The 15,626-nt window shown below is 47.9% G+C and overlaps 1 protein-coding gene across 2 annotated transcripts in view; it reads left to right on the plus strand.

Annotated features, from left to right (window-relative positions):
• The window catches only part of ankdd1a (ankyrin repeat and death domain containing 1A), a 162,493-nt gene that overhangs the window by 75,654 nt on the left and 71,213 nt on the right, over window positions 1–15,626 (plus strand). The window contains exon 11 of one of the 2 annotated variants that reach the window (XM_085968937.1): window positions 1,225–1,323. The exons of the other annotated variant lie outside the window; for it this stretch is intronic. Coding sequence (XP_085825063.1) covers window positions 1,225–1,323 — 99 coding nt within the window. The remainder of the gene's footprint in view (window positions 1–1,224; window positions 1,324–15,626) is intronic. 2 annotated transcript variants of the gene reach the window in all.

Below are 15,626 nucleotides of genomic sequence, written 5' to 3' on the forward strand. Positions count from 1 at the left end.
AAAGGAGTGGCGGATTCACAAGTGGTCAGAATTGGAGGAACGAGTTCTTGGAGGGTTGTAGGGCTGGAGGAAGTTAAAGAGATGCCCCCGCACCCCAACACACCTGTGCCCCCGCACCCCAACACACCTGTGCCCCCGCACCCCAACACACCTGTGCCCCCGCACCCCAACACACCTGTGCCCCCGCACCCCAACACACCTGTGCCCCCGCACCCCAACACACCTGTGCCCCCGCACCCCAACACACCTGTGCCCCCGCACCCCAACACACCTGTGCCCCCGCACCCCAACACACCTGTGCCCCCGCACCCCAACACACCTGTGCCCCCGCACCCCAACACACCTGTGCCCCCGCACCCCAACACACCTGTGCCCCCGCACCCCAGTGCCCCTCCCGCACCCCATATCCCCCCACAGCTCCCTTGGCCCCACACCATTGTACCCCAGCGCACCCCACCATACCTCAGTTGTAAATCATTACCCCAAGATGTCAATCATTCGGGTGTTAGGAATTGAATGAGACGACTTGATTTATTGACCGGACCCAAATACTTTGAATTGGTTGCTCGATGAGTCATAAGGCTAACAGCTGGCCGCAACTGACTTTAACTCTGTGTGTAACCGGCAATAGAGGGACCAATGCATCATCTAACATGCTTCATTTTTGTCATACTGCCCTTTAATCATCCCATTATCCATTAAGCTAATTCCCTCTAATACCAAGTGCTTTAGTTTTTGTAATATGTTCCTAATGTGGCAACTTATGAAAGGCTGTCTGAATAAAGTTCCCCACAGCCTGTGACATCAATAATATTTAATGCAGCTGTTTCAGCGCAGTCTGTCCTGATTCCCATCAGTCTGTGCCTCTAAGGGTTCACTCATTTCATCCTTTATTATGGATCTTAGAAGTTTACCCACAAATAGGTTAAGACTAATTGGCCTATCATTTCCTGGTTCAACTTTGCCCCTTTTTGAACAGGGTGTAATATTTGTCTCCTCTGATCCTTTGCACAATTCCTTTTTCCAAAGATTCTGGTTTGTGCCGCCTTCCCCTGCCCATGGTTTAAAGCAGAGTTGTTCTGTTCCCCATGAGGAGCACTCTGGATGTGGGAAGTAATACTGCTGTTGGCTCCACACTATTTACACTCGAGTGCCTTGGACCATCACATGAGGAGATAGTTTGTGATGATTTGTATTAATGAGTTGCAAATGATTTTCCCACAGAGGCAGCAGACAGCACTTCACATCGCAGCAGAGAATGGAAGGCAGGCCATTGCCGAAATGATCCTGATAGCAGGTGTAAATTTAAAACTAGCTGATCAGGTGACTGCAGATCTTATTCTCCTTCAGTATTTTCATTTCCTTGTTCACCTCAATATCCTCAATTTTGATTTGACATCTGGGATTTTAGAGGAACATATTTGCTGTAGATTTTCTGACTACAGCTCAGGATTGTGCCTTGTGGTGAATGCATTATTGCCCCCAGCTGGTACTTTGTAGCATTCCAGTCAATCTCGGGAACTGCCATTAGTGAGACCACTAACATTGTGACACTTGGTGAAGAAGGCGGAGAGGTTTTGGGGGGAATTCCAGAGCTTGGGGCTTAAGCAGGTGAAGGCACAGCCACCAATGGTGCGGGGATTAAAATCGGGGATGCACAAGAGGCCAGAATTGGAAGAGCACAGAGATCTCAAGAGGGTTGTAGGCTGGAGGAAGTTACAGAGATAAGGAGGGGCGAGGCCGTGGAGGGATTTGTAAACATGGATGAGAATTTTAAAATTGAGGTGTTGCCAGACCGGGAGCCAATGTAGGTCAGCGAGCACACGGGTGATGGGTGAACGGGACTGGGTGTGAGTTAGGACATGGGGCAGTGAGCACAGGGGTGATGGGTGAACGGGACTGGGTGTGAGTTAGGACACGGGGCAGTGAGCACAGGGGTGATGGGTGAACGGGACTGGGTGTGAGTTAGGACACGGGGCAGTGAGCAGAGGGGGTGATGGGTGAACGGGACTGGGTGTGAGTTAGGACACGGGGCAGTGAGCACAGGGGGTGATGGGTGAACGGGACTGGGTGTGAGTTAGGACACGGGGCAGTGAGCACAGGGGGTGATGGGTGAACGGGACTGGGTGTGAGTTAGGACACTGGGCAGTGAGCACAGGGGGCGATGGGTGAACGGGACTGGGTGTGAGTTAGGACACTGGGCAGTGAGCATGGGGCGATGGGTGAACTGGACTGGGTGTGAGTTAGGACACGGGGCAGTGAGCACGGGGTGATGGGTGAACGGGACTGGGTGTGAGTTAGGACATGGGGCAGTGAGCGCAGGGGTGATGGGTGAACGGGGCTTGGTGTGAGTTAGGACACGGGGCAGTGAGCACAGGGGGTGATGGGTGAACGGGACTGGGTGTGAGTCAGGACACGGGGCAGTGAGCACAGGGGGTGATGGGTGAACGGGACTGGGTGTGAGTCAGGACACGGGGCAGTGAGCACAGGGGGTGATGGGTGAACGGGACTGGGTGTGAGTCAGGACACGGGGCAGTGAGCACAGGGGGTGATGGGTGAACGGGACTGGGTGTGAGTTAGGACACGGGGCAGTGAGCACAGGGGGTGATGGGTGAACGGGACTGGGTGTGAGTTAGGACACGGGGCAGTGAGCACAGGGGGTGATGGGTGAATGGGACTGGGTGTGAGTCAGGACACGGGGCAGTGAGCACAGGGGGTGATGGGTGAACGGGACTGGGTGTGAGTTAGGACACGGGGCAGTGAGCACGGGGCGATGGGTGAACGGGACTGGGTGTGAGTTAGGACACGGGGCAGTGAGCACAGGGCGATGGGTGAACGGGACTGGGTGTGAGTTAGGACACGGGGCAGTGAGCACAGGGGGTGATGGGTGAACGGGACTGGGTGTGAGTTAGGACACTGGGCAGTGAGCACAGGGGGTGATGGGTGAACGGGACTGGGTGTGAGTTAGGACACGGGGCAGTGAGCACAGGGGGTGATGGGTGAATGGGACTGGGTGTGAGTTAGGGCACGGGGCAGTGAGCACAGGGGGTGATGGGTGAACGGGGCTTGGTGTGAGTCAGGACACGGGGCAGTGAGCACAGGTGGTGATGGGTGAACGGGACTGGGTGTGAGTCAGGACACGGGGCAGTGAGCACAGGGGGTGATGGGTGAACGGGGCTTGGTGTGAGTTAGGGCACGGGGCAGTGAGCACAGGGGGTGATGGGTGAACGGGACTGGGTGTGAGTCAGGACACGGGGCAGTGAGCACAGGGGGTGATGGGTGAACGGGGCTTGGTGTGAGTTAGGGCACGGGGCAGTGAGCACAGGGGGTGATGGGTGAACGGGACTGGGTGTGAGTTAGGGCACGGGGCCGTGAGCACAGGGGGTGATGGGTGAACGGGACTGGGCGCGAGCAGAATTTTGGATGAGTTCAAGTTTATGGAGGGTAAAGTTGGGAGGCCGGCCAGGAGTGTGTTGGAATAGTCAGATCTAGAGGTAACAAAGGCATGGATGAGGGTTTCAGCAGCAGATGAGCTGAAGCAAGGGCGGAAGGGTTAGAATACAGGAACAGGGATACCTTGCTGCAGCTGTACAGGGCACTGGTGAGACCACACCTCGAGTACTGTGTACAGTTTTGGTCGCCTCATCTGAGGAAGGATGTTCTTGCCATGGAGGGGGTGCAGCGGCGATTCACCAGGCTGATACCAGGAATGGCGGGAATGACCTATGAGGAGAGACTATGTAGTTTAGGGATGTACACACTGGAGTTTAGAAGATTGAGAGGGGACCTCATAGAAGTGTATAAAATTCTGACAGGTCTAGACAGACTGGATGCAGAAGGAATGTTTCCCTTGGCGGGTGAGAACAGAACTAGAGGACATAATTTAAGGATAAGGGCTAAACCATTTAGGACAGAGATGAGGGGGAATTTCTTCACTCAGAGAGTGGTGAACCTGTGGAACTCATTGCCACAGAGGGCAGTGTACGCCAGCTCATTAAATATATTTAAGAGGGAATTAGATATATTTCTACGGGCAAAAGGGGTTAAGGGTTACGGAGAGAAGGCGGGGACGGGATACTGAATTAAAGGATCAGCCATGATCTCATCGAATGGCGGAGCAGGCACGAAGGGCCGAATGGCCTACTCCTGCTCCTATCTTCTATGTATCTATGTATGTATCTCTGGTCAAATATGACACCAAGGTTGTGAACAGTCTGGTTCAGCCTTACACAGTAGCCAGGGAGAGGGATGGAGTCGGTGGCTGGGGAACGGAGTTTGTGGCAGGGACCGAAGACTATGGTTTAGGTCTTTGCAATATTTAGTTGGAAGAAATTTCTGCTCATCCAGTACTGGAGCAGTCTGACAATTTAGAGACAGTGGAGGGATCGAGAGAGGTGGTAATGCAGTAGAGCTGGGTGTTGTCAGCGTACATGTGGAGTATGATGTGTTTTTGGATGATGTTGTTGCGGGGCAGCATATTAATGAGAAATAGGAGAGGGCCAAGGATAGATCCTTTGGGGACTCCACAGGTAACGATGCGGGAGTGGGAAGTGAAGCCGTTGCAGGTGATTCTCTGGCTATGATTAGATAGATAAGAATGGAACCAGGCGAGGGCAATCCCACCCAGCTGGACGACAGAGGGGAGGCGTTGGAGAAGGATGGAGTGGTCAACCATGTCAAAGGCTGCAGACAAGTCAAGAAAGACGAGGAGGGATAGTTTACCACAGTTACAGTCACATAGGATGGCATTTGTGACTTTTATAAGAGCCGTTTCGGTACTATGGCAGTGGCGTGTACCTGATTGGAGGGATTCAGTCATGGAGTTCCAGGAAGGATGGGCACGGATTTGAGAGGTGACGGTATGTTCAAGGACTTTGGAGAGGAAAGGGAGGTTGGAGTTGGGGCGGTAGTTTGTAAGGACAGAGGGGTCAGTGTTGGATTTTTTGAGGAAGGGGGTGATGACAGCAGATGTGAATGGGAGGGGGACAGTACCTGAGGAGAGAGAACCATTAACAATATCAGCTAACATGGGGCCAGGAAGAGAAGGCGGGTGGTCAACAATTTGGTGGGAATAGGGTTGAGGGAGCAGGAAGTGGGTCTCATGGACAAGATGAGTTCGGAGAGGGCATGAGGGGAGATGGGAGAGAAATGAGAGAAAGATGCAAGTTCAGGGTTAGGGCAGGGAGGAACCTTAGGAAAAGTTTGGCCCGGTGGGCTAGGGGAAGAGGCAGAGAGAAGCGGCAGAAGCAGCTGAATGGAAGGTCTCAATCTTAGTGATAAAGAAGTCCATAACCTGCTTGCACCTCTTGGAGGTGAGGGTGATGGAGGCCGGGGAGAGGAGTTTAAGGAGGCAGTTTGTAGTGGAGAAGAAAAGCCAGGGGTTATCTTTGCATTCCAGGATGTTCCCGGAATAGTGGGCAGTTTTAGCAGAGGAGAGCTTTCCTGCACTATCCCCATATCCCTTGATTCCCTTAATATCCAAAAATCTATCGATCTCTGTCTTGAATATACCCAATGACTGAGTCCCCACAGCCCTCTGGGGTAGAGAATTCCAAAGATGAGTGAAGAAATTTCTCCTCATCTCAGTCCTAAATGGCCGACCCCTTATTCTGAGACTGTGACCCCTGGTTCTAGACTCCCCAGCCAGGGGAAACATCCTCCCTGCATCTACCCTGTCAAGCCCTGTAAGAATTTTGTATGTTTCAATGAGATCACCTCTCATTCTTCTAAAATCTAGAGAATATAGGCCTAGTCTACTCAATCTCTCCTCATAGGACAATCCCCCCATCCCAGGAATCAGTCTGGTGAACCTTCGTTGCACTCCCTCTATGGCAAGTATATCCTTCCTTAGGTAAGGAGACCAAAACTGTACACAATACTCCAGGTGTGGTCTCACCAGGACCCTATATAATTGCTGTAAGACGTCTTTACTCTTATACTCAAATCCTCTTGTGATAAAGGCCTACATAAATGTTGGAGTCCATTATTAAGGAAACAGTAACAGAGCATTTGGATAAACATAATTTAATAGGACAGAGTCAGCATGGTTTTATGAAGGGGAAGTCATGTTTGACAAATTTGCTCGAATTCTTTGAGGACGTAACATACAGGGTGGATAAAGGGGAACCAGTGGATGTAGTGTATTTGGACTTCCAAAAGGCATGTGACAAGGTTCCACACAAAAGATTACTGATCAAGATAAAAAATCACGGGATTGGGGGTAATATACTGGCATGGGTGGAAGATTGGCTACCTAACAGAAAACAGAGAGTTGGGATAAATGGTTCATTCTCGGGCTGGCAATCAGTAACTAGTGGTGTTCCGCAGGGGTCAGTGCTGGGACCCCAACTCTTTACAATCTATATTAATGATTTGGAGGAAGGGACCGAGTGCAACATATCCAAGTTTGCTGACGATACAAAGATGGGAGGGAAAGCACTGAGTGAGGAGGACATAAAAAACCTGCAAAAGGACATAGACAGGCTAAGTGAGTGGGCAGAGATATGGCAGATGGAATATAATATTGGAAAGTGTGAGGTTATGCACTTTGGCAGAAAAAATCAAAGAGCAAGTTATTATCTAAATGGAGAGAAACTGCAAAGTGCTACAGGACAAAGGGACCTGGGGGTCCTGGTGCATGAAACACAAAAAGTTAGTATGCAGGTGCAGCCGGTGATCAGGAAGGCCAATGGAATCTTGGCTTTTATTGCAAGGGGGATGGAGTATAAAAATAGGGAAGTCTTGCTTCAGTTATACAGGGTATTGGTGAGGCCATACCTGGAATACTGCGTGCAGTTTTGGTTTCCATATTTAAGAAAAGATATACTTGCTCTCGAGGCGGTTCAGAGAAGGTTCACTCGGTTGATTCCAGAGATGAGGGGGTTGACGTATGAGGAAAGGTTGAATAGGTTGGGACTCTACTCATTGGAGTTCAGAAGAATGAGAGGCAATCTTATCCAAACATATAAGATTGTGAGGGGGCTTGATCGGGTGGATGCGGTGAGGATGTTTCCACTGATGGATGAGACTAGAACTAGGGGGCATAATCTTAGAATAAGGGGCTGCCCTTTCAAAACTGAGATGAGGAGAAACTTCTTCACTCAGAAGGTGGTAAATCTATGGAATTTGCTACCCCAGAGAGCTGTGGAAGCTGCAACATTAAATAGATTTAAAACGGAGATAGACCGTTTCCTAGCAGATAAGGGAATTAGGAGTTACGGGGAGAGGGCAGGGAAGTGGACGCGAGTCTAGGTTCGGATCAGCCATGATCCTATTGAATGGCGGAGCAGGCCCGAGGGGCCGTATGGCCTACTCCTGCTCCTACTTCTTATGTTCTTATACCATTTGCTTTCCTAATTGCTTGCTGTACCTGCATGTTAACTTTGTGATTTATGTACAAGGACACCCAGGTCCCTCTGAACACCAACATTTCCCAATCTCTCACCATTTAAAAAACACTCTGCTTTTGTATTTTTCCTACCAAAATAATCTGGTTCCAGCCCGGTTTAAGTGGAGCCCGTCCCAACGGAACAGCTCCCTCTTTCCCCCAGTACTGGTGCCAGTGCCCCATGAACTGAAACCCCTTCTTCCCACATCACTCTTTGAGCCACACATTTATACCTCTAATCTGTTTGTCCCTATGCCACTTTGCGCGTGGCTCAGGTAACAATCCAGAGATTGTTACCTTTGAGGTTCTGCTTTTTAATTCTGATCCTAGCTCCTCAAACTCCCTCAGCAGGACCTCATTCCTAGTTCTACCTATGACGCTGGTTCCTACGTGGACCACGACAACTGGATCCGCCCTTCCACTCCAAGTTCTTCTCCAGCCGCGAGGAGATATCCTTAACCCTGGCACCGGGCAGGCAACACAGCCTTCGGTATTCCCTGTCGTGGCTGCAGAGTACAGTATCTATCCCCCTGACTATACTGCCGCCTACCACTACCACATTCCTTTTTACTCCCCCCCCACTTGAATGGCCTCCTATACCATGGTGCCGTGGTCAGTTTGCCCATCCTCCCTCAGTTCTTGTTCTCATCCATACAGGCAGCAAGTACCTTGTACCTTTTGGACAAGGTCAAGGGCTGAGGCTCCTCCATCACTACATCCTGGGTCCCCATACCTTCCTGACTTGCAGTCAAACCCTCCTGTCCCTGACTATTGACTAACTCGAAAGTACTACTTAACCTAAGGGGTGTGACTGCCTCCTGGAACAAAGTGTCCAGGTAACTCTCCCCTTCTCTGATGCATCGCAATGTCTGCACCTCGTACAACTCTGTTCAACAACTCTGAGTGGGGAGCATTTATTAGAATGTATCCAGGACTACCTTCTAGATCAATGGGAGTAGGAGAATAATTGGGAAATAGCAACCACAACACATCAATGTTCGAATAGAAAAGGATAATGAGTTAAAGGCACAGGTGCTGGACTGGAGTGGAAAAGTTCCGTGAGCTGGGAAGGGAACCGGGCAAATTAACCGTTCCGAAATGTTAGCAAACTGATTGACCAATCAGCAGCAGAAAATCTTCAAACAGGAGATGGAGAGAGTGCAAAATAAATATATTCCTATAAGCGAGAAAGGAACTGTTCCATTGGATAAATAGAGAGATTAAAACTAAATTGAAACTTAAAAGGGAGGCATGTGATAAAATTCAGGCTGATGACCTATAATATATTAAAAGGGCCCCAAATTCCACAACATTGGGGGGGGGGGGGGGCTCAGATACACTGGAGAGATAACTGGCTAAATCCCGGTAGAATTGGCTGGTGGCACACGATCTGCAAATGGCAGGGCAACGAGAGTCAAAGGGGCAGCCCCAGAAATGCCAACATTTACAGCAGACTTAAGCTCTTCAAAAAAAAGGGGAAAGTACCTGCAGGACTTGTCAAGACAGGATGTGCTGGAGTCTGGAAAGACTGACGTCAGACTGTACTTCATTGACACAGGAGACGAAAAGCAAGATCTTCTCCATAATAAAGGAAAATTGAAGCCTCTACTGATCGACCCAGTTCTAATTTCAAAGTCAACATCTGGCAAGGCACACAGATAACCAGCAGCAAATGTTGGATATTAAACATTTTTGACCTACATTAAAAGACGTGAATATTTATATCTTCATAACCTATGGCAATATTTCACATGTACAAACATTGCCAACAATGTTATACCCAGTACTGCTAATACTGGTGCTGCTATGAACAGATTCCCGTCAGCTCCTTGGGTTAGCCTTGATCAGTTTCTGGCTGCTGTACTAACTGCCTGCCTCATGGTAACCATGATCAGGATTACTATTGCAGCAACACATCATCAGTAGGGTAAAGCTAACCTGTCTCACGACGGTCTAAACCCAGCTCACTATTAGCGGGTGAACAATCCAATGCTTGGTGAATTCTGCTTCACAATGATAGGAAGAGCCAACATCAAAGGATCAAAAAGCGACGTCACTATGAACGCTTGGCCGCCACAAGTAACCAATATGTTTAAACTCCGTATCAAAGTGCTTTCAATACTAATGGTCTAGAATTCAAGAAATGTTTATAAATAAAACATCAGCTTTGACGGGAGTGATTAGAAACTTTTTTTCCCAGCTGTGGAGCAAGAGCGGATTCTGCGGGTCTCCTTTCAGCAAGTTTCAGGCGGGAAATCTTCTGCTTCACAGCCGTCTGTCATGCAGCCCTCACCATGGGACTCGCTGTGGACATTCCGAGGTATGTCCTTATAATAGAGGCAGAAGGGGAAAAGGGAGATGCACACAGGATTAGGCTGCATATAGGAGAAGCAGAACAACTAGGAGAGACCCTACCACCAGAGTCTACAGACTGCACTGTCCACTTGATGTCTCAAGGGGTCTGGTTAAGAAGCAACGGTTCAGTAGGAGGCAGAGAAAGAATGGTGTGTCTCACTGCAAACTGACCTCCAAACATCCTGTCAAGACAAAACTACAAACAACAGACACCTTTCCTATCACAGTGGTTTTACTGTGCACATGTATAGTTACAGAATGTGCTCTTTTCACCACCTGTGCTGTTCCCAAACCTATCCTGGTGCTAGCCAAGGTGATACCCGAGGGCCATGGAACCCAACAGCTGAGGTATGGGCCTCTTGGGACTGAGGTGGCCCTTGCCTCAGGGCTCTGAGTTGTGGGAGTATTCTCCAGCAGCTTTGTCACCACTGCAGGTAGGTGAGCAGCCTGGGGCTGTATCCTGATACCTACAGCAAGCACCAGAGGGGGGTGGGCAGAAAGGGCACATGAACTGTCACCAGGAGAGAGGAAGTCATCCTGAAGGCGCGGAAGAGGCGGCGGCATAAAGGGAGCAGCGGAGAACATAAGAACATAAGAAATAGGAGCAGGAGTAGGCCAATCGGCCCCTCGAGCCTGCTCCACCATTCAATAAGATCATGGCTGATCTGATCCTAACCTCAAATTTACTATCACTCTCCATCCCACCCGAACCCATGTGATCTCCCGGGAGAGGCGAAAAACCAGATAAAAAAACCCAATGGCCAATTTGGGAGAAAAAATCTGGGAAATTCCTCTCCGACCCATCTAGGCGATCGAAACTCGTCCAGGAGATCACTCTGTCCCTATATTTTCTACAGTACTTACCTTCTATAAAGGCGATCTCCACCCCAGCCAGGAACAGGAATAAAACCATCTCCTGAAATCTAACAGAATTAGAACACAAGAAGTAGGAGCAGAACCAGGCTACACGGCCTGTGGGCCCGCTCCACTACTCACAGGGCCACGACCATTCCGAACCTAGACTCGTCCAATTTCCTGCCCGCGCCCCGTAACCCTTAATTCCCTTTACTTCTAGGAAACTATCTATTTCTGTTTTAAATTTATTTAATGATGTAGCTTCCACAGCTTTCTGGGGCAGTAAATTCCACAAACCTACCACCCTCTGAGTGAAGAAGTTTCTCCTCATCTCAGTTTTGAAAGAGCAGCCCCTTATTCTAAGATTATGCCCCCTAATTCTAGTTTCACCCATCATTGGGAACATTCTCACCGCATCCACCCGATCAAGCCCCTTCACAATCTTATATGTTTCAATAAGATCGCCTCTCATTCTTCTGAACTCCAATGAGTAGAGTCCCAATCTACTCAACCTCTCATATGTCCACCCCCTCATCCCCGGAATTAACCGAGTGAACCTTCTTTGTACTGACTCGAGCGCAAGTATGTCTTTTCTTAAGTATGGACACCAAAACTGTATGCAGTATTCCAGGTGCGGTCTCACCAATACCTTGTACAACTGCAGCAATACCTCCCTGTTTTTATATTCTATCCCCCTAGCAATAAAAGCCAACATTCCATTGGCCTTCTTGATCACTTGCTGCACCTGCATACTAACTTTTTGAGTTTCGTGCACCAGGACCCCCAGATCCCTTTGTACTACAGTACTTTCCAGTTTCTTGCCATTAAGATATTAACTTGCTCTATGATTTTTCCTGCCAAAGTGCATCACCTCACACTTTCCAGTATTGTATTCCATCTGCCAAATCTCTGCCCACTTACTTAGCCTGTCTATGTCCCTTTGCAGGTTTTTTATGTCCTCTCGCTCACTACTTTCCCTCCCATCTTTGTATCATCTGCAAACTTGGATATGTTACACTCGGTCCCCTCCTCCAAATCGTTAATATAGATTGTAAAGAGTTGGGGACCCAGCACTGACCCCTGCGGAACACCACTAGTTACTGATTGCCAGTCTGAGAATGAACCATTTATCCCAACTCTCTACTTTCTGTTAGAGAGCCAATCCTCCACCCACGCCAGAATATTACCCCCAATCCTGTGATTTTTTATCTTGAGCAATAATCTTTTGTGTGGCACCTTGTCAAATGCCTTTTGGAAGTCTAAATACACTACGTCCATTGGTTCCCCTTTATCCACCCTGTATGTTACTTCCTCAAAGAACTCAAGCAAATTTGTCAAACATGACTTCCCCTTCATGAAACCATGCTGACTTTGTCCTATTAAATTATGTTTATCCAAATGTCCCATTACTATCCCCTTAATAATGGACTCTAAAATTTTACCAACCACAGATGTTAGGCTAACAAGTCTATAGTTTCCAGCCTTCTGCCTACTACCCTTTTTAAATAAGGGTGTTACATTAGCAGTTTTCCAATCCGCCGGGACCTTTGCTGAGTCCAGGGAGTTTTGGAAAATGATTACCAATGCATCCACAATCCCTACTGCCACTTCCCTCAAGACCCTAGGATGTAAGCCATCAGGTCCAGGGGATTTATCCGCCTTGAGTCCCATTATTTTACCAAGTACCACTTCCTTAGTGATTTTAATCGTGTTTAGCTCCCCCCCCCCCCTAGAGTCCCCTGTTTGTCCAGTGTTGGGATATTCTTAGTATCCTCTACTGTAAAGACTGATACAAAATATTTGTTCAGCGTTTTTGCCATCTCCATGTTTCCCACCATTAATTTCCCGGTCTCATCCTCTAAGGGACCAACATTTACTTTAGCCACCCTTTTTTCTTTTTATATAACTATAGAAACTTTTGCTATCTGTTTTTATAATTTTTGCTAATTTACTTTCATAATCTATCTTCCCTTTCTTAATCAATCTTTTAGTTATTTTTTGCTGTCTTTTAAAGACTTCCCAATCTTCTAACCTCCCACTAGATTTGGCTACCTTATATGCCCTTGTTTTTAGTCGGATCCTTAATTACTTAGCCACGGATGGCTATCTTTTCTTTTACACCCTTTTTTCCTCAGTGGAATATATATTTTTTGGAAGTTGTAAAATAACTCCTTAAATGTACACCACTGATCATGTACTGTCTTACCCTTTAATCTATTTTCCCAGTCCACTCTAATCAATTCCGCTCTCATACCCTCATAGTCTCCTTTATTCAAGCTCAGCACGCTTGTTTGAGATCCAATCTTCTCACCCTCTAATTGAATATGGTCACTCATTCCAAGGGGATCCTTTACTAGGACATTTTTAATTAATCCTGTCTCATTACACAGGACCAAATCTAAGGTTGCTTGCCCCTTGGTTGGCTTAGTTACATACTGCTCAAGAAACCCATCCCTAATACACTCAATGAACTCATCCTCAAGGCTGCCCTGCCCAATTTGATTTGTCCAGTTAATATGATAGTTAAAATACCTCATAATTATAGCTGTTCCCTTATTACAAGCCTTAACTATTTCCTGATTAATACTCCGTCCAACAGAGTTGCAACTGTTCGGAGGCCAATAGAGTACGCCCACTAGTGTTTTTTTCCCTTTATTATTCCTTATCGCCACCCAAACTGTTTCACTATCCTGCTCCTTTGACCCAATATAATTTCTCTATTATAGTGATTCCTTCCTTTATTAACATAGCCACCCCACCTCCCCTTCCTTCCTGCCTGTCCTTCCTGATTGTTAAATAACCTGGTATGTTTAATTTCCAGTCATGGTAACCCTGCAGCCATGTTTCTGTAATGGCGACAAGATCATACCCATATGTAGTTATTTGTGCCATTAACTCATCCATTTTGTTACGAATGCTACGTGCATTCAGATAAAGAACTTTCAAATATGTTTTGTGACACTTAGTTCCTGTTTTTTCCCCTTTTACTACTTTACCTTTTACGCCATACCTTCTGTCCCTTCCTGACACGTTCTGTTTTTTAATTCCCCCACTGCTACTTAAGTCTATGACCTCTGTTGTCATTTTTATTATTTTCTCTCTAGAAACCTCCCCCCCACTAATTAGTTTAAAGCCCTCTCTACAGCCCTAGTTATATGATCCGCCAGGACTCTAGTCCCAGCACTGGCCAAGTGAAGTCCATCCCAACGGAACAGCTCCCTCTTGTCCCAGTACTGGTGCCAGTGCCCCAAGAAGCAAAACCCATTTTTCCCACACCAGTCTTTGAGCCACGCATTCAACTCTTTAATTTTATTTATCCTAGCCAAATTTGCTCGTGGCTCAGGTAATAGTCCAGAGATCATTACCCTTGAGGTTCTGTTTTTTAATTTGACCCCTAGCTACTCATACTCCTTTAACAGAACCTTCTTCCTTGTCCTATCTACGTCATTTGTACCAACATGGACCACGACAACTGGATCCTCCCCCTCCCACTGCAAGTTTCTTTCCAGCCCAGAAGAGATGTCCTTAACCCTGGCACCGGGCAGGCAACACCGCCTTCGGGACTCCCGCTCTTGACTGCAGAGAACCCTATCTATCCCCCTAATGATACTATCCCCTACCACTACAACATTTCTTTTTACTCCCTCCATTTGAATGGCCCCCTGTTCCACGGTGCTGTGGCCAGGTTGCTCACCCTCCCTGCAGTCCCCGCTCCTGCCCTCACAGGGAGTAAGAACCTCGAACCTGCTTGACAAGAGCAAGGGCTGCGGCTCCTTCAACACTACCTCCTGGATCCCTGTACCTGCCTCACTCGTAGTCACACTGTCCTGTCCCTGACCACGGACTACATCTGCATTAATTAATTTCATAGGTGTGACTACCTCCTGAAACATAGAGTCCAGGAACTTCTCCCCCTCCCTGATGTGTCGCAGTGTCTGAAGCTCGGTCTCGAGCTCTTTAACACGGAGCCTGAGTTCCTCTAGCAGCAAACACTTATCACAAATGTAATCACCGTGAGCCTCAATGGGGTCTGCCAGCTCCCACATTTTGCAACAGTAATACATCACCTGTTCACCCATATCTATGTAATTAAATTTCTTATTATTAGTTATGAAGACCCTCTGCCCCGATATAGATGATAATATTACACCACTATTTAATAGGACTTACCAACTTAAAGGTATAGAAGAGAAGGAAGAGGACCTACCAACCAGCTGATCACCAACCTCCCTTTTGAATGCTGTCTGTGGGGCCTGTCCAGTTGAATTGTCTTGCTGCTCTGCTTCCGCAGTGCTGGATGATTAGCCTGAGAGTGGGAAGCAAAGCAGAGCAAAAACCCCCCCTCACCTCCCACTTGGCCGAACTCTCCCACTTACCAAACTCTGCTTACACTCAATGCACCGCACTCAGCGCTGCCGCACTAAGCCCGCCCCTTTTTATACCCGGATTCTACTTCCGGTTTAAACTCCCCAACAGCTTAATTTACTCTATATAAAAAAAATTTTTTTTTAAATTAAACTTACTTCAAACAATTAACTTTTTCACTCACTAAAATTCAGTAAATACACTTTCATGACTTTTTCTCCCACTTACTAAACTCTGCTTACACTCAATGCACCGCACTCAGAAGGCCCAGGACACAGCGCCGACCTGAGCGGGAGCAGCGGAGAAGGCCCAGGACACAGCGCCGACCTGAGCGGGAGCAGCGGAGAAGGCCCAGGACACAGCGCCGACCTGAGCGGGAGCAGCGGAGAAGGCCCAGGACACAGCGCCGACCTGAGCGGGAACAGCATAAAGGGAGTAGCGGAGAAGGCCCAGGACACAGCGCCGACCTGAGTGGGAGCAGCGGAGATTTAAAAACAAGGAGTGACGTCACAGGACAGCAGGTAGGTGATTGGTTGGTGAGTATTACAGTTCTTTTGCGCTCTTAAGTTAGGTGAGTGGGTTAAATTCAGAACTGGCAGAGTATTAACTACTATAACTTTATTGAATTTATAACACACTAAATTAACTAATTAAAACTAAAAAT

Source organism: Somniosus microcephalus, chromosome 27 (genome assembly GCF_052327205.1).
Source record: "Somniosus microcephalus isolate GS21.2 chromosome 27, FLI_Smic_1.0, whole genome shotgun sequence".
NCBI classification, from domain to species: Eukaryota; Metazoa; Chordata; class Chondrichthyes; order Squaliformes; family Somniosidae; genus Somniosus; species Somniosus microcephalus.